Below are 27,092 nucleotides of genomic sequence, written 5' to 3' on the forward strand. Positions count from 1 at the left end.
CTGATAAAATGCTCAGTTTATCAAAAGGGGGCAATCAGCTGCTAATGTGTACGACAGAGGTGAACTGTGCTCAAGTGGAAGTGTGATCCGAAATACAATGGTGCCGGTTTTGCATTGAAAAACAGAAATAGCTATATGTAACATATCAAAGCAATGTCATTGTTTTTTTTTGTTTTTGATTCTCCAACTCATACAAACCACTTCTTCAAACACAGTGGTCTTGTCCGCATGCTGAGATTTATTTCAAGTGAGTGTTTACTGGAAAGATGCGCATTAAATGAAGTGATATGACAGAGATGACAGACGAAAAAAATTGAGGGAGAACAGGAACTCCCAAGTGCCCCACTTTCCTACCGCCCCCGTGTTAGTCAGTGAGCTAGTGTGGCCTGGGGCGGTGCCACGGTCTCTTCATGAGGGGAGGAAGAAAAGTGAATGACAGAAAAACAGAGAAAGAAAGATAGAGTGGGGAGCAAACGAACAGGGCCTTAGAAATCATTTCAACCGTAGAGGAGACATGGAGATGAAATAGATTGGAAATAGAAAGAAAGAAGTCATTTTGAGTCAGCCATGACTTCCACTGTCACTGTTGGATTTGGATGAAAGGAGCACAGGAGTGGTTAGACTTCTTTTTATTTTTTTCTTGCTCTTTCACTCTGCGGGGCCTTTTGCAAACAGAGTCGCGACTCCCTAGTTAGCTGCGGATCGAATGGCTCTTAATGTGCGAGCATGTTCTGCCGTTTAACCCCCCAAAACCACAGGGCTGGGTGCCTCCTCCCCTCTCTTTCTCTACCTTCTTCTATTTTTCCTTTCACCTTCCACCTCCCCATCCTCAGCTAAAGGAACACAGAGGCAAACTGTTCACATGCTTTCTCTTTGCAATTGTTGCAAATATTCATCTGGTGGATGGATAGGTAGATGGCTATTTGTGTGTATGCACATGTTAATGTGAGTGTCATACACACGTGTAAAGGCCGTGGCGTGTGTGTGTGTGTGTGTGTGTGTGTGTGTGTGTGTGTGTGTGTGTGTGTGGAGTATACAAATGAATGACAGTGCTGGGTCGGTATTGGAGGGTTGGGGTTTTGTGGTTGAGGTCTGGTTCAGCAGGGGCTGTATTGTATAAGGCTATGGCTTATAGAAGGCTTCATGTTTCAGATGGGGTTTTGGTGAGGTCAAGCTTCTACATTTCTTGCCTGGCTGTGTACAGTTTGGTGAATGGTCTTAGCAATAAAAAAACACACTGTTCTTTTAAAAAAAATAAACCTTTTATTCAGGGCTGTTTTTTCCAATGAGGTCAGCTATTTCCAGTGTTTTTGCGGATGGATTTTTTTGGAGCTGTATTTTGCTTCAGATTATTCACAAAAAAAAAAGTCATAAAAACTCACATGGTGCAAAGTAAAACATTGAAAATATGGTGTTGGTTTCATTTTGGGAGGAGTCTCAGTGTGTCTACTTTAGGCAATTGCAATCTGGGAATTGTGCACTAACATTTTTGGCACAATGCAGCAGTGTTGTAAAACTGCATTCTAACGAATGCAACAGACAGACGGGTCTAATGTTGTTCCCTTGTGGACTGAACAAATCTGACAGTTATGCATTCAATGTTCCATTTCCTTCTGTTTTTCCTGCTTTGCTGTCTTTAAGCTCTTATATTTAGAGTAGGGTAAATAACCTTACACTTCTTAATCACAGCCATTCACGTGAATACTGTGGCTTTCAGCTGCTTGTAATGCTGATAATGACTTTTCATTTTTTTGACTCTTGGGATGAAAAGAGAATATAAATTTAAGAATAATTTCACTGCAGATTTAGCGAGTCCATTTATAGTTATAAGTGGTTTATGTTAAACTATTTTATTATTACCAATTTCACTTAACAAATTAAGTGTATCATGGTCCTCTAACTCTAATTCTAGACGGTGAATAAACTATATCTGAAATCAAACAGTATCACAGTACACTAAGGGGTCCTCTCTACAATCCCCTTGAGGACCCGTGGCAGTTTCATGACCCCACTTTCGGAGCCATTGATCTGTAGTATAGTGGAGGAAGTGTGTGATCCATCAGTGTGTGGGTTGGGTTTGTACTTTAGGAAAGGGGCTGCCGTTGCTGTGGATTCTGGTACCAGTTGAGCGTGTCTCCCCTCATCACGGACGTCTCAGCAGTTGGATCCATCATCGCCCCATCCCAGTTGGGTCCAATCTTGTAACTTCACACCAGCCTCTCAAGTGGGCAAAGTCACACCACATTAAAGGGCCCGTTTGACTTAAAACCTCTGCTGAACCCCCCCCAAACCACACGCCTCCCTGTAACAACCCCCGCCGCTACTGTCAAATCCCATTGGACTCAGTCATATTTTGTTATTAATATCTTGCTGCCTTGCGTCGGTCCCTAGATCTTTGACACTTCCAGAAAGGTTGAGTAAGAGAAGCAGAGTGGGAGGGAGGGCGAGGGTAGAGCATTCTTAGAAAGAAAGAACAGTCCAACAACATTATTCACAGATATCTAAGTGGGAACCCGTGTGATAATAAACTGGAGGATGAAGCAGTCCTGTAAATGCTCACTGATGGGTTAAGACTGTGCGACTGACTGTATGTGATTTGCAGCAGACTACACAGATGTAGCTTCTACTGGCAAAAATAATTTATTGTTGAATTTTGCGGTAAATTTGATTATTTTTTACAACTTTGGCTCTGCTGATCGTAGGTGGCTTTATTGGTCTTAAAGGATTAAATTAAAAGCAGTCCGTCTTTCGAGTGTATGTTGCTCATTATGAAAGAAGAGCTCAGATTCTGGGTATCGAACCCAATTATTGTTAAGAATCAAAATTTGGCATTTAATTCTTGGTCAAATTCTTTGGTTTCTGATCTAAATCAGGGGACATTTTCATTTCATGTAGCCACGGTTCTTTATTTAATACTGGTGCATTCAGCAGTTTGGCATATTTTGTAAATGACAAAAGAGTTAAATGAAGAGTTCAATGTTTTAGGGAAAATGTGAATTATACCCGGTTAGCTTAGCTAAGCTAAAGACCTGGAAACGGGGAAACAGCTAACTAAAATCCTCCTACCAGCTCCTCTGACGCTCATAATTAAGACGTATCTTGTTTGTTAAATTTGTACAAAAACTGCAGTGTAAGAACAACACGTTGTGGTTTTTATGTGCTGGACTATTTAATCCAGGTCGCTTCTGGTATCGTCTTTGTGAGGTGGCCAGCATGAAAGCTAATAAGCACATCCAGGTATTAAAATAAGTATTGTTTTGGTGTCAGTACAGAATCTTTGGTCTAGTATTGACTCTAATATCGAGAAGTTTGGTGGGTGTGCTAACATTGCGATTGATATAAATGTGTTTTGAAAACTGACCTGAGGAAGAACTCAACATCAGAATAGAACAGATTACTGTCGGGTTGAGTCGAACAATCATTGTATCTATAACACAAATCCACCATTAAAGCCACAAACCAGCAAAAGTGAAACAATGAGACAAGCAAACAAACAAGATATAGAAAATAAAGGGAATGGAGGTCTAGGAGGCAGAGAAAGGCCTGTTTGTCTTCCCGGAGCCTCCTCCTCATGCTTGTGCTCCGTCAAAACCCTCATTCTATGCCTGCTGAAATTGAGACTCGACATGGTATTTCTCTCTCTTTGCCAGAAACCACAGAGTGACAAAATCCGTGGGGTGTCATAAACGAGTGAAGCCAGGGGGAGAAAGGGAGGAGAAAGGTGGTTGAGAGGAGGGGGGGGGGAGTTGAGAAGCAAGGGGATGCAAGGGAAGACAGTCGCATCCATCTGGTCCTGATAAGGCAGAGTGGAAAACAGATGAGTGTGGTGAGCGGGGGGGGGGGGGGGGGGGGTGATGCATGGATCTACTTTGGAGGATATACTGTCTGGCGTGCACTGTCAGCCCCCCACCTCCCTCTTTCTTCTCACCATAGCCCTCTTACTCCATTTCTGCCTTCCCAAGCCGACTTAAGCAACAGTTTGTTGCCCGAGGAAAGAACGAAAAGAGAGGAGGAGGCAACAAAGGAGGGAGTGTTCGCCTCTCTCCAGCTTTCTTTCTCTTTCTGTCATTCCTTCGAACCACCCTAATCCCTCGCTGGGTGCCATCTTTCATCAGTGCCTACCATGTGTGTATTATCCTCTACAGAACACTTCCCATCAATATAATGAGGGCTGCCAGAAGCACTTAGCCTTGTGAGCCTATGTGAGATGTGGTAGATGATACTTTGTGTGTTTGAGTTTCTCCCTCTTGCACACACACACACACACACACACACACACACACACACACACACACACACACACACACACACACACACACACACACACACACACACACAAACACATAGCAGACCTTGCCCGGGGAAAGAAATGAAACCCACTGTTCTGACTGCAAGAGTGTCTCCCTGTAAAACTTCCACAATTTATCTGGGGCCTAATATACCGAAGTGACTCTCTCCGCTGCTTTTTCTTTCGGGAGCTGTCACTCCCCACATCCCCTCCGTCTGGGCTGGCAGGAGATGACTTGGCAGGTGTCTGACCCGCGCTGCATGTCAGATGAGAACCATCCGCGGAGCCACTCTGCGTTTTGGAAATGAAATGTCAGGCTCGGTATCAACTTCAAGTCAGCCCTGATATGCGTGAGCATTGTTGACACGAGAGTTGTTTGAGGTGTTATTTAGACAGATGTGGTGCTCGTGTGACTGATATGTCCAAACCTATCAATCGGAAATGAAGAGGAGCTGCAGGGGAGAGAAGGAGCGTGGTTGTGTTGGATTTGAAGGGAAAAGTTTGAGATTTGGGGAAAATATGCTTATTCAAGAGTTAGATGAGAAGATTGATGCTACTCTCAAGGTTTATATGCTAAGTATGAAGCTACGGTTTGGGACTCCTTCCTGCACCGCCCTATTTATCGCCCAGACGTGAGAGTGGCATGAATTTCCTCATTTATCTCTCAGGAAGAGAGTATTTCTCAAAATGCCAAACTTCATCTTTAATTCAGAATATTAGCTTTTCAGTCGTGTTTGCAAAATAATTTGAGTCTTTGATGGCAAAGCCTCGTCAATGAATACAAATTTAACCGAGAGACAGAAATCCAACCGAAACATAACCCAGCACTCCATAATTCAGCCCTAAACTCAGTCATTAATTCCCTACATGACATTAAAATTGAGAATCCGCTTTAGAGTGTCAACCAATTCCCCTTGAGCTTAAATCATAAACTTCCTTATAGCGCGGGACAAATTGATCTTATTTCATACAGTAAGTTTAAAAGGCATAGAACTCCAAAACACATGTGCTGATGTGACATTTTGATTAGAAGCATTTAGGGAGAATGGCTTTTATGTTAAGTCCAACCTCGCTGCTGGCAGGCGCCTCAAAGTGCACTACCGGGACAAATCCAGGATAATTTTCAGTAGCTCTTTCACTAAGCCTGACAGTACACGAGGGGAATGATGGCATAACGTGTGGTTTCTTAAAGAGTGGATTCAGAGTTTAGTCAGGATTTTTCCTCTTAAGATGGGGACACTGATAGGGCTTAGGAGTTACACTAACATATGGAGCGAATAGAGGGGGCTCTTGATTTGATTTGGTTTCTCTTTGTCATTACTCATGTGGGGTTGGGATGTTTATTTAGCGTGATAACCGGTGGAAGAATGACAAGAAAGAGAAGAGAGCAGGGATGTTTTCTATTTGGGTCTGTATATGCTTGTGAATTTGTTTATTTTCTAATTTTTGATGGTGTTAATAGTAAAAAATAGGGTCATATTCATCTAGAAAGATCAAAGAGAGGAAGGTCTCTGTAGTGAGTTCAAAGATACGGTATTAATATATTTGAGGTAGTATACTGTTAAATTGGAACAATCTGGAGTACAACATAGACTAATATATATATACAATTCAAATTAGAAATGGCACTTTTATAGCAGTCCTATATGGTTTCTATCTCTTTATGCATAAAGATAAGCTTTAACAGAGTAAGTGATGATGGAGGAAAAAGACAGAAATAGTTTGAAGTTTTTGTGAAATGCATCGAGCAGCATAGCTTTGCTTAATTTAGTTTAGCATAAAGACTAGTGACAGGGAGAAACTTTAAGCTAAGCTGATGAACACATGTGAAAGTGGTAGCAATCTTATTTTATTTATTTTTTTAAGAGTTCAGAATCAAGAAACATTTTGCTTTTTAAATATTGTTTATGTTTCCTTCACTCTGCTCCCCCAGAGGCTGAATATCGTGAAGAGATCATCTTCTTTTTGAAGACTGATCAATCAATGGTTGTGGTGATGGAAACTTGTGCGTGTGTATAAAGTGAATGTGTGTGTTTGTGTGCAGAGATGACAGAGAGGACAGGACCTGGGTTCATTAGCCCACTGATGGAGGGGGGGGGGGGGGGGGGGGGGGGGGGGCAGCAGACAGCAGCCCACAGAGTGTAAAGGTCATCCCAAGACTCTTGGATATTTAAAGAAAGTGATCAAGTTGGAGGCAGACACATCCTCGTGTATTTGAGTATGAGAGCTCTCGTCTTGACATTTGGCCTGAAGTAGTTTTACTGTTAAAAACCTTCTTTTTTTACTTTTGGTTTTCCATACACTGTTTGCCAGGTTAGGAATATTTTTCTTGAATTGTCCAAATTAATTTTGAAAAAAAGGGTACAGTTGCAGTTCTGCTTGTCTACTCCTCCTAACGTCTTTAGACAGTTATTTATGTTTTGGACATTATTTGAATGCAATTGTTGGTGCTTTTACTGCACATATTACACATAGAATAAATCTGGCAAAGCAACTTACACAATCTGTAATGTGAATAATACCTTATGGCCATCAAATCCTGTGTGTTAATACGTGCTAAAAGACCTAAATTCCTGATCCCTTTTTACTTAACCGTGTAAATAAACTTTTCCGTAGAGTGCCTCCTTCCCGGCTGACGAGGGACTTTATTTTTTCCACCAAAGTTCAGTTTATTTTGAGCCATGACATCTGAAGCGACTTGCCTGGAGTCCTCAGAAGAAACAAAAAAGGAGAGTGAAAGAGTGCGCAGTGTTTTCTTTCCCTCTGGTTTGTTTTCCAGTCTCCTTTCAAAACGAACTGGGGTTTGGAGTTGGCCGCTTCGCACATGGTGTGGTGGCAGGGACAGAGAGAGAGAGAGAGGGGGGGGGGGGGGGGGCATAAGGGAGAGAAATGAAACAAGAATAATGTAATGTCCTAAACATGAACTGCCATTGTTAGATTTCCTGCCTATCAACTAACTGGACCCCAAAACTGCCATGATGACCCCAAAACTGCCAACTGCCTGATTTAATATTGCCACATTGGTGCCTTGTGCCTTAAGCATGTGACGGAAAAACAGATTTGACATTAACGATGCCTCGGTTAGACAATTGGCATCCTGCAGCCTCAGCAGTTTCTAAATGTACTGCAATGTTTGTTCACTAATTTTAAAGGGGCTCATTCGTATGAGGGGATTCATGTAAGCCATTAGAGTTTCCTGGAATAGACTAACGTGTTCATTAACTTAATCAAATATGAATTTCCTTTTATTTGAATTCTTAAAATCATAACAATCACTAATTGTCTATTATTAAACCACCAGTTCAAGGTAGTAGTATCACTAGGTTTTAGGCCACCAATCATTTGTAACATAGGATAATGAATACTTTACTGTCAATGTATTCACATAAATCTTTGCTAACATTCCCTTGTTAACGCTAATACAGTGATTCATTTGGGAGGATTCTGATAATTAATCTTTGCCTCCAAACAGCGTCTCACAGCTGTTGTTCACCAACAAAATGTCTGAGATACCGTTTACTGGAACACTAAAACTGTCAACGACGGTCTTCCGACAAAATCTACGACCGCATTGGGGCAACAATGCTTTTGCGAGACTCACCCTGTGTGTTATAGTTTCAGGGTTTTAAATTGTGATGTGCGTCTGTGAGCTTCTTGTTTAATGCTCTCTTGGCCGGGTCTTGCTGGTAAATTAGGATTATGCAGCTTTACTAAGTGGATGGATGGATAAATGGATGGAGGGAGGGGTGAGTTTGACAATGCATAACACCACTTTACCCTCCTGTAGCGATACAATGCTGAAACATTTTCTCATAACTCCACAGCGCGGACGCTTCAGCGGTTCTGGGTGAGGGAAGCCCTTATGGGACGATCAGTGAAGAGGAACCAAGACTCAATAAACACGCCATTGGGGAGGGAGGGAGTTCAAGGGTGCGCTTGTCATGATGGAGGCTACAGTGAGCGCTCCAGTGGCTGCTGGGGTTTTGATGCTGTAATGTGAAACGGCTGGGGGAAGAGGACTACAATTCCCCTCTTTGTCTGGTCTCCGCCCCAGCGTCACCCCTCTCTCCTCTCCTCAGCGGACCCTCACCGTAGCCAAACTCATCATCTCCCTCTCCGTCTATCTCCCGATGTCTGCCACCCATCACGATGCCTTGATCAACTCGTGCTCCGTCTAGCGTTACCGTTTTTCGCTTCATATCGTTCTTTGTTTTAGCTGTTTTCTCGCTGTCTGCTGTTTTATCTGCACATTTCATCTGACTGAACCATTTCAATCGTCACCATGTTCCTTGCTCTGTCAGTTCATAAGTAAAATACAACACCAGAATAATACGCAGTGATTCTGTTATCTCATCCTCTCCCCTCCTCTTTCCTCAGTCTCCCGTAGTGTCTGTGGGCTTCGCCAAGTTTCATCCCAACCTGGTCGTGGGGGGGACTTACTCGGGACAAATCGTCCTGTGGGACAACCGCAGCCACCGTCGGACCCCCGTGCAGCGGACTCCTCTGTCTGCTGCTGCTCACACTGTAAGACATACAGTCCAGCACAACACACTGTGAATCTAAACACTGGTAGAGTGAGGCATCGCGGATTTATTTCAGTTTTGACGCATTTAGAAAAAACAAAACATACAAAAATCTGTGCCTTGGTTTTCAAGCTCTTTCTTACTTTTTTTTTACATGCTGTGGTTTTGTTTCATGGCTGAAATGATTTGATGGTTTGTTGATTGAGAGAAAATTATCACATTTTTGAATCAGTTAATCAATTAATTAGTTTATGAAGCAAAAATGCCAATTATTTGGTTTGCTCCAGTTTGAAAAATGATGAAAGATTTTCAGTCAATAATGAAAAAAGAAGTTTGTTGCAGACCAGGTGAAATGAGCTCTGACCTAAATGAAAATCTCCATTTTAATTAGTTACATAAAACAATAATGAAAATAGGAACATTATTTTAAAATGCGTCATAAACATCCTGATGTATATTTATGTATGTTCACATTACTGAAGCTTTACATTTTACATGATAACACTGCAGCTTTGACACTGATCATTTTCATATTAGAAACACACACACACACACACACTCACACACACTTGACTGGTGCAGTCAAATTCTAGACATAATGAAAAGGACAGCACAGTTTAGAAGCTCATGAACTCACTGACCCTCGACAAATTACTGACCAGTATACACTAGCAATATCTTAAGACCCGAGGCCGTTTATAATCAAGACACACACACACTGCTACACGACACCCCTGCTCTAGGTTTAAACTCCAAAATGTGAGGCCTTCGCTCCCGTCCTCTTCAGTCCAGCCAGCTAGCATGGTGCTGATTGCTGAATGGATGCTTTGTGCTGCCCAGTACACAAATCAATTACTGCCCAGTAATGACATAATGGTTTCACACACTCCTGTCGTAAGGGACGACTGCACACTGGCATGTGAGCATGCTGCATCTGTACAAAGTATCTCATGTGTTTAAGGGTTAAATCACATTATCATTTCAGGCTCATGGAGTTAGGAATGACCCAAATATTTATTATATTAAATGACAAATGTGCTGAAATATTGAATACCGCTAATCAATGAGACTAATAAGAATTTATGATTGTGACCATAATATGCATCAGAATAACAAGCACTTTAGAGGGGGCTGTAGTTGTACCATGTACCATGTTACAAGTTGAGTTAAGTTACGAGATACTGAAAGCACGGGGCATTATCTGCTCTATTTTGCAAGTGTGCATCCTCCCCCATCTCATTTATGTGCCATGTGTCTTTATCTTTGTGTGTGTGTGTGTGTGTGTGTGTGTGTGTGTGTGTGTGTAGCACCCAGTGTACTGCGTGAACGTGGTCGGCACACAGAATGCCAACAACCTGATCACTGTGTCTACAGACGGCAGGATGTGCTCCTGGAGTCTGGACATGCTTTCCCAGCCACAGGTACACAACACACTCATCACCTAACACACTGAACTGATTTCAGTTTTAGTGTTGAAGCATCTGGTATTCCACTTGTATTTTCTATAACTGTTGATGAATGTGTATTTACATGTTTCTGTCTTTGAATGTGCGTACTGTATATAGGCTCACATTAGTTCTTCCTCCTGTGTGTGTGTGTGTGTGTGCGTGTGTGTGTGTGTGTGTGTGTGTGTGTGTGTGTGTGTGTGTGTGTGTGTGTGTGTGTGTTTGTACTGTAGGAGACCATGGAACTGGTGTACAATAAATCCAAACCCGTGGCGGTGACAGGCATGGCTTTTCCGACGGGAGACGTTAACAACTATGTGGTTGGGAGTGAGGAGGGCACTGTGTACACTGCATCCAGACATGGCAGGTTGGTGGACACACACACACACACACACACACATGGAGAAAACATCACAGGCCATAATTTGTTCGCTTGGATGATCGAGAATTACATCACCACAATCGCTAAAATAATTTAGCAAAAAATATACATTTAGAAAGTAGATGAAGCAAATGAAACTGAGAAAAAAAAATTAAAAGTAATAGAATTATAAAAAAAAAAAAAACTGGTGATATTCCCATCGATTTATGAATAGTTTCATTTTTCATCAAAAATGAATCTGTAAATTAATTTCAGGTCGACACCTTCACCCCTTCACTGCTTTGCATTTATTCAAGTAAAAACCACTAAAACACTGCAGAGCTGAATATTGGGGTTATGAACGTCTCATCTTTGTCTTCACTCCGCAGCAAGGCGGGTATCTGTGAGATGTTCGAGGGCCACCAGGGGCCGGTGACAGGAGTCAGCTGCCACAGCGCAGTGGGCACCGTAGACTTTTCCCACCTCTTCATCACATCCTCCTTCGACTGGACCGTCAAACTCTGGAGCACCAAGGTATGCCGTGTGTGTGTTTTTGTGTGTGTGTGTGTGTGCAAGAGAGGAAGAGAGAGAGAGAGAGAGAGAGAGATAGAGAGAGAGAGAGCGAGAGAGAGAGAGAGAGAGAGAGAGAGGATGTGTGGGGGGTTGATTGTGGACTCTTGTGGAGGGAAAATATGTGTGAGAGAGATTTGAGAGCGAGAATAAACTAGTGAGTGGGGGGGGGAAGCTGAGTACTATAGGTAAGAAACTGTCCGTCTCCTGCTCGGGAGTTGAGTTAGTTTTATTGGTTCGCTTCATTGTACAATAGTAGAGTGACGCAATTAGGGTCTGTGGTGTCGCAGTGTTGTAAATCCCCTATTCATTCATCAGAGTCAGTCAGACAAAGCTTTTATGATATTGATACTGATTATTTTGACGTGAATTTTCCTGGGAATCTGTGCGCTGCCTTCAGTAAGATCTACGATGCTGTAGGTTTATAGATGTCACAGACCAGGTGAACAGTCAGTACTGCAGAAGTAGGCTGGATGTCTTCACAACATCAGTGGAAGGTACACGGCTGTGAGGTCTAACAGAGAGCAAAACATAAGGCTGGGAGATAATTCAATGTATCATCTTTCAGTGGAATCATATCGGGATGTAATCGTACATCAAGATACCGTGATACACTTATGTCGTCTAAATTAATAATAATAATAAACACATACTAACTCAAATTTCTCAGAAAATAGAATTATTCTGCACTAAAAATCGTATTAAATTGAGAAAATACTTTTTATTTGTCAAGTATTTAATTCACACACGAGTGTACAAAACCATGTCATTTTGTTCATATGGAAGATTTGATTATTGAATGAACCAGAAGCTATATCGTGACATATACACAACCTCATTCACTTTATTTACCAGCAGCTTTTGATTATTGTTTAAAAGAATTGCACACGCCGCTCATTCAGAACAGTAGGTGAATCAGATCAGCTTCTCACGTCGGGCGGTCTGCACAGATCTTTGTGCACCTCAGGGAGTTAAATTCCCCGAGGTGCACTCAGTGAGTCCAACACAGACACACTCTAAAGGTAGACGCTCCTCCTCTCGCTGGTGTTTGAGTGACCTCGTCCACTCGGGGCATTTGTTCTCCTTTCAAACCGCTGTGATGAATGCCATTTGGCAGAAGTTCAGCGGCAGTAAAAAAAAAAAAAAAAAAACTGTTACTGTTTCTGTCAAAATGAGTGTTGGAGAATAGAAAACTTAGCTAATAGATTCAAGGACACTTTTGTGACGATGCTGACATGCAGGGGAGTGCACTCAGGCACATTTGACATACTGCACAAGAGAGGAAATTCAATATTATAAACTGAGATTATTCATCGTAAAATGAAGAATCTGTGAGAAGAAGAAAGTGGAATATTGAAGAAGGTAGGAAGTTAAGAATGGAGTTCGTCTTATGTGGAGAGGACAAAAGGTAACGGGATAGCAAGATCCAATACCAGAACTTTGTACAGGGGATGTAGACACAGAAAGAAGGAAAGGAAAGGAAATAGTGAGAGAGAGGAAAACAGATAGAAGAGTCAGTGGGAGAGAGTGAGGGGGAAAGTGCCAGGAGGCATTTTAAAGACAAAAAAAAAATCACGGTTAATAATGGAAGTGATGCTAACGTTGGAGGACAGAGGGATCAACATGAGCAGGGCGTCAAACCGCAAACACAGCCAAAAATCAAAGAGAGACCTGTTCAACGTGAGGAAAATACATAATGCATATTGCATAATACCTTCAGCTTCATGCGAGATCCAGTTGCAGCTTTCACACTTGGCTCTGACAGGCAGTAAAGCACTCTGATGAGTTTTAGCTCATGTTTTGCATGCAGCTATAGTCCAGAAGCCTTGTGCGACGGGTCCCGTGACACATATTAAAACATTTCTGCGGATTTTCATCAGAAGAGTGTGTTCTTTTTCAGGATTTGGGAATTCCCTTTCCTTTGAGGGGTACCGCAGGAATGTGTGTCTGTCTCTTATCCCACATAACCGATATTTGTGTGTGGGCAGGCGGAATACCTGACTGTGTGTGTACATGAGTGTGTGTGTGTGTGTGTGTGTGTGCGCGCAAATATGTACACACCACACATGCCTCACATGCACATTAAGCAAGCTGCCTTTGCTTACCTAAAATCCCCCTGAGGTTTGCCTTCAACCCAACTGTTGCGACACACAGACACGTATATTTGCAGTGAATTCTCTTTGCGTTCACGTTTGCCCTCGCAGTTCAAAAAGGCCGTCGCACAGAAGTATGCTGATGTTTTTACACTCGGCGGTGCAAATATTGTGGTTAGTGAAAACATTTGGAGTCGGTCAGAGTGTGAAGACGTCGCGACAGCTGGGGGTGGGTTTACGATTGTGCATAACTTGCAACAGTCTTGCTCTCTCGACCCCAAAAGCAGCATCTACTAAGTGATTGGATGGAGCATAATCGTTCTCTCTACAGAAGTTAATTAAAGGCCTACGTCACAGTCAGGTCATGTGATTCTTAACGAGTGTGTTTGTGCTGAAAATGAATGTGAGACAGCAAACGCTTAAGTGTTGGTTGTAGGCCTGAAAAGTCATTTATAGGGTGTATCATTTATTTGGGATTTTATAAGGTTTTTATGGCAAGATCAGAAGCTGACGCATATTTTAGCATCAATATCTCAAGTATTAAATGCTTAACTGAACTTGCATCTCTCCAGTGCAACACGTGGCGTTGCACTGTGACGTTAACTATCAGTATTCAGTGTTTCAGGAATGGTTTTCTAGTTCAAACGTGCCACAAGCTCCCCAGCTTCTCCGCACAGGAAAGATAATGACAACCAGTTACATCACGAGCGGCGCCACAAGGATTAAGCTTCATTTTAAGATTAGTTTAAAGCTTCTGTTGCTGCAGATTATTTACCCAAATCACCTTATTTAAGATAGGTAGACTGCGGACATCTTACAGTAAAATAGTAGTTTACATACAACCGGACTTTCTAATGTGATGTCATATTGTCAGTTATTTCTTTAAGTCTTAGTCCTGTGTCAAATATCCTTGTTCGTTTATCATATTTAGTCAAACTTATCCTGTTTATTTTAGTTAAGGTTTAGTTCACTAAAAGTTTGGGCATTTTAGTCTTAGACAAAGAAAACCATAACTATTTTACTCAATAAAAACTGTTGACACTTTAGTACTTTTTAGTCATCATTGATCATTATCATATTGAACATTTCAGTCAGTCTAGTCAAATCACATTGTTTTTTTCCTTTAAACCCAGTTGTTGTCTTTTAATTTAAGTAAATTAGTCCTTCTGACTGCTCACAGTAAGTGTTTAATGACGTCTGTGCTGCCTGGTCATCGTCTTGATTATGGAAAAAGATCATTGACAAACATATTTAGTAATAGTTTTCATTAACAAAATGAACACAGATTAAGAGGAATTATTCAGCCGGCAGATTATCACAATGAAATTATATTTGAAATACATTTTGGTAATGTGAAATAAAAGAAACAAGAGGGTGATTAAAAGAGTGTGGTTACAAAATAAAAAGGGGACAAAGACTAAAAATAGATAGAGAACATAAACAGGAATCGCTGAGCTGATCGAATGCTGAAGCTGTGAGATGACCTCTGCTGTCACCCGCCGGCTGGAAAACAGGTTCAATCGAGGCTTGAAATTGGCTCAGCTCTGTTTGTTTGTGTTTGTGTGTGTGTGTGTGTGTGTGTGTGTGTGTGTGTGTGTGTGTTTGAGTGTGCACTGCTGTGGAGTGAAAGAGTAAAGGTTATGAAGAGAAAGAGAAGGAATGAGAGAGAGAGAGAGAGAGAGAGAGAGAGCGAGAGAGAGAGAGAGCGAGAGAGAGAGAGAGCGAGAGAGACGCTACATTCCTTCATTTGCTCTTCCAGCCAACCTGTCTCCTCTCTTCCAGCCCTCCCTCTCTACCTGTCAGGAATGCAGTTTGTGAGCCTCTGGAATCCTAACAGCCGCTCTGAGAGATGGGCGCGCGCGCGCAAACACACACACACACACACACACACACACACACACACACACACACAGAGTCATATTTGTATTATTCCCACACACATTTGATTTATCCTGCATCTTTAATTGCAGCACAACAGTAGCCTTCAGGCTTTAGCTGCGCTCAGAAGTCAGTGTGACTCAAGTTCAAAGTTTCGAGAAGAAAACAAATCCCATACACAATAAGGGAGGGTGGTGGTGCAAAAGCTTCATTTCTACGATAATGTGCACACTAATGTATACACTTCAAAAGACCTTTACTCCCTAATGTCTGACCATAACCTAAACTGTCTAAAGAATTAGCCAGTGAAATAATTGAACCTACTTCCGAGGATTTTCTTTTCGTCATCCTGCTCCATAACTTCAGAAACACACCGATAAACAGGCAAGATCGATATCGTCATCAGATGTTAGCTCGTCACAGATGTCCGTGTGTATTGTGGTCGATAACTAATAAGAAAATGCAAAAAAGTAATGCTGACGATGTGTTTTAGACAATTTAGAAACAGAGAGTCCCCAGAGAGCACTGACAAGTTTTATTTTCAGTACATTTCTTGGAAACAATTCTTAAATAACTTTTGTTAAAAGATGATTATCTGTTGATCTTGTCCACCGCTCCTTTTCCTCCCATCTCTCCCTCTCTCACACCCAGACAGCTGTTGTGCTGAGGTTACAGTACACCTTGTGGAGGGGCCCTCCCTTTCATCTCTCCCAGCGGTTTTATGGTGCTGTGTGAATGTGCTAGGCTTTTTAATTAGGCTCTGCACCCAGACAGGCCCCAAGGCTGAGGCAGCGCCACTCTGTCTGACGCTCACTCACTCCCTCTCTCCATTTTTTCTCTCTTTCTCCGTCTGTCTCTCTTTTCTTTCCATCTCCATTGTGTCATCTTCTGTAATCCCTAACGCTCTTTCTTTTTCTCGACACTGCGTGCTTTTGCACACCATGCATACTTACCACAGATAACCTCTTTTTCTCTCTTTTTCAGCACAACAAGCCTCTGTACTCATTTGAGGACAACGCCGACTATGTGTACGACGTCATGTGGTCGCCCGTACACCCTGCGGTCTTCGCCGCCGTGGATGGCATGGGCCGCTTAGACCTGTGGAACCTCAACAACGACACTGAGGTATGTGTGTTTGTGTGTGTGTGTGCACTGCTGGGTGAATATAGGTTATTATGCGTGTGTTTTTCTGTGTCATCTCTTTGTGTGTTGATGCATGTGTGTGTGTGTGAGTGTTTGGTGTCCTCAGGGCCTGTTGCTGGGCCTTTGCCCGAACCGCACAACCAAACACCCAAGCCTTTCCCCTCCCATCACCCCCCCCAACCACCACCACCACCCCCTTCACATCCCTCCCTACACACACACACACACACACACACACACACAAACACACGATTCAAGATTCCCCTGTGGGCGTTTCCCACAGCCCTCACTTTAAATCAAACTGGGTGACAGTTCCTCATCCCAGCTCCCACCCAGACGTTCCGCTAACATTCCTGCAACCTCTGTCCAACGTTCATGCAACCTCAGGACCCCACCATCTCGTCTCATCTGCCTCTCACACTCAGTTCCATCAGTGAAGTACACAGATGTGCAAAGAGACCACGAGCAGAGAGTCCCAGCCCTCAGTCCGCAGTTCCATGCTGGAGATGGAAATAATAAAAGGAGAAAGCTGAGGCCATGGGCTGAGTTCCTCAGTGCTGTGGGGCAAGATTTACTTTCAGAAGAGAGCCTTTGAGGCCAGTAAAGGATATGTTGTCTTATTATTCAGGTTAATTACATACAACATAAAATATTCACTCAAATATAATACAAATATAGTGTGAAATTCAATAAATTGCATACCGGGAAAAAAGAACTGTATCTCCCAAAATGTTTAACTGTCTATTTAAGGAAGAAAAAGCTGCATTATAGTGAAAAGATATCTTAAGCCATGAGTCTAAAAAGCATACCTTATTCCAACTCTGATATGAGAGTGGGAACCAAACCTTTGATCACTCAGGTAAAAGTTGGGATAAAAGGGTCCTCTATTTTCCTTTTCTCTTGGTTTCCATGGAGACAACACCCACAGTGCCTTCAACCTTAATACAAGTCTGCATCTCTACAGATGCTCTCCTCCCTCTCTCTCTCTCTCTCGTAATGCCCGTTCACTCTTCTTCTCATTTTCTTGCAACCCCTTCGTAATGTCCACATCTAAAATTCACTCTATGTTACATCTCAGCATCATCTGTCTCATCTAATCTCGCTCCTCTCTCCTCCACTGATCCCATCACGAGCAGTCAGTCTTCCCCTCTGCAGCATAGATGACAATTTTCCCATGGTTCCCTCAACAGCGGCCTTTTCACAGAAGGACGAGTTCATTATCAACGGCCTAACTTGGTTAACAATGTGCTTTATGAGAAACATTTTCTCAGTCACACACACAAACGGATGTCCCAAACACACGCATTCACTCATACGCAGTCCGTCTAATAGAAACAGACTTCCATTGTTGCAGCATATTAAAAACACACATAACGACACTAACGGAGCAGTACAGTGCCTGGTTCTCATTTCCAGCACACGTACACAGACATATACAGCCAATTTAAAGCGCTCAGTTCAGATCCACTCGGGCGGAGCGGTGGAAGCTAGCAGGCTAATGGCAGTCAGTCTGTGGTTAGCGCTGCTTTAAATACTCAGAAGCTCGGTGTGTGAGGCGACATGAGGCCAAGTCCTCTGTCTCCACTGGTGACATGTGTCAGACTCGCCTGCCACATGTCAGGAACAGTTTATGGAAACGCTGCAGATGATTTTAGGATTTTTGAAGGTGCAACATGAGCACTGCTGTTTACTTAAAAGAGCAACAGCTCACCCACCAACAACAAATATTGGTGCAGTTATTGTAGTATACAGTAAACAGCACTGTGTGTTATTTATTTACAAAGTGCACAATTTGCTGTAATCCTCTGACTCCAAAACAGGATTGAGTTCTAATAGGTCTCACCCCTTCCTTGTCTCTATATGTTGTTAATTATACATCCCAGTTCACATGTACATAAGTTTACAATATTGATTAAAAAAATTAAACATTTGTTATTTGTTTAATTTATCCTCCAGGTACCGACTGCCAGTGTGACCATTGAGGGCGCTTCGGCCCTCAACAGGGTACGCTGGTCATCCGGGGGGAAGGAGGTGGCCGTGGGTGACTCAGAAGGCCGAGTCTGGATCTACGATACTGGAGAGGTAGTGGATGAATCATATATTACATTTGCTGTAAAGCAGAAACGTACTGCATGTCTGTGAGCAGAATCTTTAGTGGTCCCCAGAAATAAGGGCAGAGTGAGCGTTTCTCTTTTCCAGGTATAGTCTTAATCATTACAGAATAATAACTGACATTTTGAATAGTGATGTTTTTCATACAGTATAATGTTAAAGCAACTACAAGGAAGTTAATAGAAAATAAATTTTAAAAACGGCGAAGTACATGGTAGTGTTAAAATAAATCTGCTGAGTACATTGTTGTTGCATTGGCTGTGAGTGCTGTGATGCATGGAGCTGGTGGTTCTTGCGGGTTTATTTTTCAAACAATCAAAGATTTAATTACACCCTAGGTGTCAAAAAGCACGAGTAAACTACAATAACCAGAATTCATTGCTCTGTCACAATTAACTTGTACAACAGCAGATTTAGATTATAGTGCCTGTGGTCTTACTAAATAAAACAGTAACACCTCCGTCACTCCTGATTCTAAATAAAACGGACATGTGGTTGAAAATAATAAAGTTGTGTATGTAATTTTAACTGAATCATGATTTTACAAATGTATAATTCTATTAGCTGAGTTTTAAGAGGACATAATACTGTAGTCTTGCTGTGTTTCATGTATATTTGGTCCACTGACTTTGGCAAAAGACATGCACTATAAGAGTAGAAAATAGTGCATTTGTTTAACAGTAAATCCTCCACATGCACCACAACCATTCATTTTAGGTCTGTTAGCTCTGTATGTTTACTCAACTGTCAGAATTGCCATGAGTGTATGTGTTGGATTTTTTTTTCCCCTCCCTCTTTCGTGTCCCTGTAAAATGGCCTCCACATGACTTTGCCATCACCACAAGGCGGCCAACCACCCGCCTGTGCCTGTATGTTCTCTCATGCTTGAAGGGCTCTGGTTAGGATCCCCATGTGAGGTTGCGTTAGCCTAGCCGCTAGGCTAATTTTAGCATCTTTTTGTTTTGTGGTGAGATGGAGAGAGGCTCGGCTAAGCCGGTGGCCTCCACGCTGGGTAAATGGTAACGAAGAGCCATCATAAAAGTGAGCAGGGTTGAAAGGTTTTATGATTCCAAAGAGGAGTGTGTATGTGGTGGTGGTGATGAGGGCAACTACTTCACTAGAAACTCCTATCAAATAGCTAAAACGAGGAACAGCATGTGAAAAAAAAAGAGACGCCAGCATGGGACCAACAGCAACCCTTGAGACGGTTCCAGGAAAGTAAAATACCAAATACTACTATTTCAGTATTATTTTACTCCATACATTCTAGTTTTAGTTCATGTATCAGCAGGGATGAGGACTGTTTTGAGTTGTCATTTACTGGTGTTGATCTGTGTGGAAAGTCCAAAGTAGAAAACTAAAGTCTTTCAGATGGCTGCAATGAGGAAAAAAAACAACTCAGATCAGGCTTAGTGGCTTAATGTAGCTCCATAACATGACAATGTTTGACCTGCTGCTTTTAAAGCCTGACAGCACTACAGCCCACGGTGGTTCTTTGACACTTGAGCTTCTTGGAGTCTGTTAAAATATTGCTGCTAACGCTAACTGCACCATATACATAATGTTCCGGCGGAGCCCCCATGCTGTGGCCAGCCCAGCTCTGTGGGGGGTTGGGGGGGGGGGGGGGGGGGTTAAAAATGGCTGCTTCCCTCCTCCTGGTTCCTGTTTAATTACAGCCTGGCCATGCAAAGTGGTTACAGGCAGCTTGGGTGGCAGCCGCAGCTTTTGTCCCACTCATTCTGACTCCCACCATGTAGGGCTGTAGCTGAACACTTAAAGAACAGTGTGACATCCTGTATTAGCCCTCTGATCAGTGCAGCTAGCAGCAGACTGAAATAGCTCAACAACTATTTGATAGATTGTTGAATCAATTTATTTCACAGACAGTCATTGTCCCCAGAGGATGAATCCAAAAGATTTTAATAATCTAACTTTTCCTCTAGCTCAAGGCTCCCTAAAGTTGTGATGACTGACTGCCAATTTAGATAACCAGCATTCCATTGAGAGTTGCACAGGAAGTCTTACGCTCTGTGATTGGTCCCATAATAACGTTTAGCATTAATATCCTTGAGCACTGAATCCACCTGTTTGCAGATCACTTAGTCTGTCCCCCGAAGTAAGAGTCGATACATTTTTCCTCAAACCCTTTTTTTTGCATCAACCATACAGCATTTAGTTCGATGATGGCTCTTCCATCTCACCTCCACATTAAACTGTCTTTTTGTCCACCAAGACCGCTAACTTTACCTAACACCACTAGCATTGATGACAGAACGTAATTCCTCCGACACTCGTGAGGTCCCACAAGTTTCCATGCAACCACTTTGTCATTCCTAACCTGACCTGGCACCGGACTGGCCCCATTCAAATGAATGAGAGGGCTGCATTTCTTTCACATATTTTCAAGGTCCCGACACAGCCTTATTTTTGTTGTTCTCCCATCATTGTCCCCTGTGGCATCATTAATAAAATAAATCCTGAGAGAAAATGTGTTCATGAGTCCTCAGAGAGGATTCTTTGGTTTCACAACAAGCCATGACAGCAGGAGTGTCTACACACCGTACAGATGTGTCCACCCAGCGCTTAATGCCATGTTCCCTGTGCTTCTTTGATGTTTCTTACAGCTGTCAGTGACTCACACTGATGACTGGGCGCGCTTCGCTCGTACCCTGATGGAGATTCGTGCTAACCGAGCCGACGGCGAGGAGGAGGGGTCTATGGAGCTGGCTTCATAGAACAGGACTCCAAACCAAAGAGGAGGGAATTGGAGACCAGAGGGGTGTACTATGAAGCGAAATTAAAGCGTTGGCGACGTATGTTGAGCCTAAAGTCAGAGTTTTCAATGTCATGAACGTGGCTCTCTTTTAACCTGGCTAGATTGCCATGGTAATTTATGCTGTCCATCTAATCTGATTATCTTGCAAGTTTCAGATTTAAAACCAGCTCTAAAAAGCGCCACCCTTTCACTCTTCAACTCCTTTGGAAATGGTGTCCCCATTCTTGCCAAATCCGGTGGACCTCGGTGCCAGAACGGTACAAGTGTCTCGTAGTTGGGAGAGAGAGTTTAGAGTCCGAATAGATGTGCTGGCTTTTCCTCATGATGTTCTTCAAGAGCGATAAAGATGCTACGATATATATGCAAACTTGGTGAGCTGTATGTTAGTTTTGCCACCGAACAAGCCGTGCAATTACATTAATGCGTAACCTACAAGCGTTCAGTTGCTGATGCAGAAAATCGAAGCGAGAATTCAACATACACAGGTTGTTCGCGCGCCGTCTGACCTGCTGAATATCTTCGTTGTGTTCTCTGGCTTTTTGCCCACGCTGGCTATAAAAGATAGCATGCATTAATTACTATGTTATTAATCATTATGATGTTCTCTTGCACAAAAGATGCAGTATAATTCCTATATAGGATTCCCGAGAGTCACACGTGTAGTAGATTGCCCATACCCATCACTGGAGCCTTAGGGGAACATGAGGGTGATTTTAAACAGAAGGTCCTTTCACGTCATCAATTGTGAAGTCTGGTGGAGCTGCCTCCCCCTCCTCCAGTCTTGCTCCTCTCATTTTTTTGTGCCCATTTGCTTCAGGTAATATCAACACTTAAAATTTTACACTAAAAAAAAATTGATAACGGCTTTGTCCTGATTTCCTGCTGGGCCGTTTGACGCTGCTATCCATTATAGCGAGCTGTTCCTCTTGACTGAAGTAGGCGGCACGCTATCGATCCATTCGGTGCAGAAGACTCAAACGCGCACAGAGCCTGATGAAGAAGACCTGGGTTAACAAAGACAGTTGATAACCATCAACGCGATGCCCATTATCTCTGATTGGACTTTTTTGGTTTCTGACGAGCCGCAAAGAAAGCCTGGCTGTGTAGAAGTTGCTTCGTAGTACACCCATCTGGTGCGCTTGTATCGGTGTCACTGTAGCATGTGTGTCTCAATCAGTTTTGTTTCTTCACCTTTATGTACATGTTGGCGTCTTGTCCAAACAAGGCCACATTCTTTTTTTGTATTCTTGCGTCTACTCTCCTGTAAATGCAAACTGTCTGTTAATGGTTCAACTGTTGACCTCTACTGATTTGTCCACCCGTATTTCTTTCTTCAATGAATTAAGGTGATTTGTTGCTTGCAACCCGTGAGCCTCCTGTATATACAAAGTGGCAAGTGTCTTATAGCCTTATGAAGATGTATGTACTGTGACGATGCTTTGCACTATCGTAAAAATAAGGCAGGGTCCATAGATTAGTCATGTATTGTTTACAAAATGTCATGTTCACTTTATGTTGTGCTTCTTTTCTCTGTACTACGCCTGCATGTGACACATTCCTGAAATATTCCAGATTCATGAACATGGAGTTATTACGGTGACGTTTCCACACGTGGGGCTTTGTGGCTGCTTTGTGTCCGTGTTTCAGGGTGGCAGAAACTGAATCAAGTGTGGTATTTGCACTTTGTCTTTTGTTCTGAACAAGAGAAACGACTGTATATTCTTTAATAAACCGTTCATTATCGAGAGATATATTGTAATGCGGAGTGCTGGCTGTCAAACCTGCTGTGTTTACTATTAAAGCATAGCTGATGAACTGTTGGTCTCTCTTTTTGCTCGCAACGTTCAACTGGGAATGAAAAAGAAAACTCCAGCAGACATTAAGTTTACTAATATAAGTTTCTCTTTACTCTTAGTACACATGCTGCTGCCATACGCAAAGTAAGGCACGAATATTACACACCATGTGTAACTCCTACGTTCTCTGTACTGTACACATTTAAATACTCAGTCGTGACACACTGCAGAACTGCAGTCGGTGCCAGCTGTCTCTCCGATATTTACACATCTGCATACATTTAGACCTGAAAACAAGCATCTTACAGTAAACATTGTGTACATTCAGAATGTATCACTGTTACTTTACATTCAAGTACTTTTTGGTCATATTCTTGTGGAAGCATTTGATCAAATGAGCACACGACTGAAAGAGCATCTCATCACCAAAATATCTGTATAGATATGAAAATATGTCTCTGGATTTCTCATATATACACAAGTGCCTCATTTATGATCAATTCATCTCTATTTTTAGCCGGCTATATGATCATGTGAGGAATGTGCTCTCGGTTACAAAGCAACAAAAGGAAGACACTGGAAAAAGCTGCAACTGTATGTAGTGTTTGATAATATATTCCAAAAAAAGCAAGCAAGTTTAGGTGTGTTTACACTTCTTCTGCCTGTGTGCATATACTGAACCAGCTGAACTGTATGAAAAATAAACCCACATTATAATACAACGCTATACAATGTCAATCAATGGTGAAACAAATACTGCACGAGTCCTACAAAGTACCCATGCCAATCAGCTCATATAGACTACCGTGTACAGTACTATGATTAAAAGAAAAACATTATAAACAACTTTAAATAAGTAACTTATAATACTAAAATGACTTGGTGAAAAACATACAAGCCCGCACCTTTCACTTACCCCCCTACCCGCGGAGGTTCAGGGGGGTGTTCGCATCGGAGGGGGCCTCTTCTGCTGCTGCCGTCGCCACCGAGTAGCGTGGGAGATGGAGACCAAACTTGCTCTCGATGCCAGCGAACGTGGCCACGGCCAACCTGAAGCCTCCGATGTGGTCGGGGTTGGGCGCCGGCAGGCTGATCCGAGACTTCGGGGTGGGCTCTGAGCCAGCCGGCTTTCTGTGGTGTGGAGAGAGGGAGAGAGGGAGAGAGAGAGAGGGAGAGAGGGAGAGAGAGAGGGAGAGGGAGAGAGAGGCATAGTGAGAAAGCATTGAATAACAGAGAAAAATTGAGAGAAAGGTGGGGAGCTGTAAGAGTTAAAGGGAAAACTGAACAACACAAACAGATGTTTTCTTAACCAAATAGTGGAGAAAGCCAGCGTGCACAGACAGGAGTTTTATCATCATCATTATTAAATCATGAATTAATACCATATTCAACACTGTTCACCACAGACATAAACATCTTAATAGAATATCAAAAGTGGAACAGCAGAACAAATCAAATCCCTCATTGATTTCTCGTTGCGCTTTGTGATTGGCTGCCAACAGAAACAGAGAGGGAGCCACATGTAGAAGTCACGAGCCATCCAGTGACACGCACGCATGTGCAACACAGCTGTCCATAGAAAGAAGCACTTCTTAGTCATTTTTTAGAGGTTCACCACCTCTCTTCCACACTCAACCTTTTTTAACTTTAGAAAATGACTGAATTATTCCTGAGTGACCTATTTTGAGGAGGAAAATGAGCTTGTTGCAATCCCAGAAGTGGGGACCAGTACATGTGCAAGTCAAATGGGTGCTGCCTGTCCTGATCGCTATGCGGCAAAACTCTCGAGTTTGAGAAAATTGTCACATACAGAGCTTTGACTGAGAGCTTCAGTCTGTGAGCTAATGTGCACGAGCATTATTTTTGGTCTTGTGGAATTTCTTTTTCTGCGGTCGAGGAGGGAGGAAACACAGTAAGCGCAGCTACTGTGTGTAGAAATGAACCCTATTGTTCTAGGAGCAGGTGGTGTTTGAATATTGGATGAACTCGCTGTAATATTCTGGCAGGAAGAAATAGATGAATGTTTTATATTGTTTCACTGGTAGAGCAGGGGAAGTGGTGGTTGAGAGTTTTGTAATGACAGCAACAACGTAGAGAAACAGGCAACTAAGTTAGTAACTAGAATGGGACTCACTGTCCTCCAAAGTCGATATAGAACCAGCGCTGCAGGAGTTCATAAGTCACCAAGGTCACTCCAAACTGAGGCGAGGATCTGCACACACGAGCTGCAGGAAAGGGTAGATATGTGTTTATTAGAATTCATATAGACTAAAAAAAACTGTATATTTATATGGATTTACATAATCTAGCAAATATTGAATAATTATTCTTATTCTAACTATTTATCAAACAGCTGAAAACTATAACATGCATCTTCTTCTTCTTCTTCTATTGCACACATACAAAATCAAAGGCAAATAAACATCAATTACACCATTATGTGTACTTCTACATACTTTCAAATGGCATGTACTGTATATCACTGTATTGTTAATCTGCAACAAAAATATTTGTGTTACGATATGTTAAAATGATGTTAAAACAAAGCACCCATTCTTTTACCGTCTCATCTTTTATTTATGCTCAATTCCAGAGCCTTTTTAGGAGAATATTAGCTGAAAAGAAAAATACAGAAGTCTTTCTCCAAGGCTGCATACGGCCCAACAACCTCCACCAATAAGGCATAGCAACCTGTATGCAACCCGACAGGTGAAAAGTACAAACATCACTGGATGTTGGCTGTGGCAAACTATACCTCCAGCTCCTTTCCAGAAAGCCCGGGGCCCCTCTTCGCCGAGAATCTTCCAGAAACAGTCCACAAGGCCGCTGTAGGTGGTTTGACCGGCACGTGCCGCCACCTGTAGCCTGGTCTTGATCACGTCAGCTGGGGTCACAAGAGAGGCCGCCGGCATGCCTGTGGAGAAGAAGAGATGTGTGGTCAAGTGAGGCTTTTTTTCCCAGTCGGATGTGTTTGATTCTAAATACAGCAGACATTTTAAAATCAGCCCCAAACATACGAGATGATTTGCAGAAAGCAGCCATCAGAGGCCGAACGAAATCTTGCATATCATCGTAACTGCATCTGATGAAGTGGTTGCAGCGTTCTTTGTTCCCTCTTTTAAAAACACGTCATCTTGGATCTTGACCATCTTGCAGTAAGTCTGCCTGCATACATGCACTATACACAAGTAGGGGCCAGTTTCTATCACTTCACCATCAACCAATCTATACCCCCAGCTAGGCCATTATTTAATCTCTACCTTTTTTCTTCCTTTCCTCCCTCTCTTACTTTTCGTACAGCCGTTTGAAAGGGGCCAGACAATGGATGGTAATGAGAGCAATGCACACTGTGACCCGTGTGCCGGTGAAAGTGACTGCCTGACTGAAGGGAGTGACTGCAAAGCCCCCACTCCAGCCACTTCAGCCATGAATGGGCTCAATCATTGATGGCTCAGTCATTACCATCAACTGCCCTCTTGACGATGTATTCTGACTTCTTGGTTTTTGTAACGGCCAAACGAGCTATTCAGCAAGCCTAATCAACTCAGCATTAGGTAGCAGACTGGCACCCGGTGGAGACTGACCACCTGCACTGAGCTGAGGAGAGAGGAGAGAGGGGAGAGGAGAGAGGAGAGAGGAGAGAGGAGAGGACCTTTTGTAGCTTTTTGAGGAGAAGTGGTGGAAATAAGTTAATGGAGACAAAAAAAGTTCAGGAACAAGGGATCTGATGCTGCGTTCCAGACAACTCAGAACTTGAACATTTACGATCTTTTAGTAAAAAAAATTGCAATCATGCCCTCGAAGTCAGTTCCTACTTGTAAACTGGGGGGATATCCATCTTCACCGACTTCATGAAGAAGCAGTTGTCTGACGTCAAACAACAATAGCAGCACCCATCAACTAAAAGGCAACGTAAAGTATATTTGCCTGTATTTCATTAAAATAATACATACTATCATATAGCATGTAAATTCAATTCAATTAAATGTATAATGCTGTCCGTTATCTCTGCATTGTTTTTACTCCCGTTTCATCTATATATGCAAAGAGGCTCTACTGCTGAGAGATCAATTGTGTGTACCAGTCAAAGAAACATCAGTTTCTCAC

The 27,092-nt window shown here is 42.5% G+C and overlaps 2 protein-coding genes across 8 annotated transcripts in view; one reads left to right on the forward strand and one right to left on the reverse strand.

Annotated features, from left to right (window-relative positions):
• The window catches only part of dync1i1a (dynein cytoplasmic 1 intermediate chain 1a), a 48,869-nt gene extending 25,865 nt beyond the window's left edge, over positions 1 to 23,004 (forward strand). For all 7 annotated transcript variants that reach the window (XM_076105833.1, XM_076105828.1, XM_076105830.1 and 4 more), the window contains 7 exons: positions 8,666 to 8,812; positions 10,119 to 10,232; positions 10,490 to 10,623; positions 11,007 to 11,151; positions 16,143 to 16,283; positions 18,258 to 18,383; positions 21,038 to 23,004. In XM_076105833.1, coding sequence (XP_075961948.1) covers positions 8,666 to 8,812; positions 10,119 to 10,232; positions 10,490 to 10,623; positions 11,007 to 11,151; positions 16,143 to 16,283; positions 18,258 to 18,383; positions 21,038 to 21,148 — 918 coding nt within the window. In that variant the 3' untranslated portion in view covers positions 21,149 to 23,004. The remainder of the gene's footprint in view (positions 1 to 8,665; positions 8,813 to 10,118; positions 10,233 to 10,489; positions 10,624 to 11,006; positions 11,152 to 16,142; positions 16,284 to 18,257; positions 18,384 to 21,037) is intronic.
• Positions 23,005 to 23,905: 901 nt separating this feature from the next.
• Positions 23,906 to 27,092, reverse strand: part of slc25a13 (solute carrier family 25 member 13) — a 42,702-nt gene continuing 39,515 nt past the window's right edge. The window contains exons 16-18 of the mRNA XM_076106037.1: positions 25,741 to 25,899; positions 25,120 to 25,210; positions 23,906 to 24,116 (exon numbers count right to left, since the gene is read on the reverse strand). Coding sequence (XP_075962152.1) covers positions 23,906 to 24,116; positions 25,120 to 25,210; positions 25,741 to 25,899 — 461 coding nt within the window. The remainder of the gene's footprint in view (positions 24,117 to 25,119; positions 25,211 to 25,740; positions 25,900 to 27,092) is intronic.

The sequence above is a fragment of the Anarhichas minor genome, unplaced genomic scaffold, assembly GCF_050575085.1.
Source record: "Anarhichas minor isolate MPS153535 unplaced genomic scaffold, ASM5057508v1 ptg000033l, whole genome shotgun sequence".
Classification (NCBI taxonomy): domain Eukaryota; kingdom Metazoa; phylum Chordata; class Actinopteri; order Perciformes; family Anarhichadidae; genus Anarhichas; species Anarhichas minor.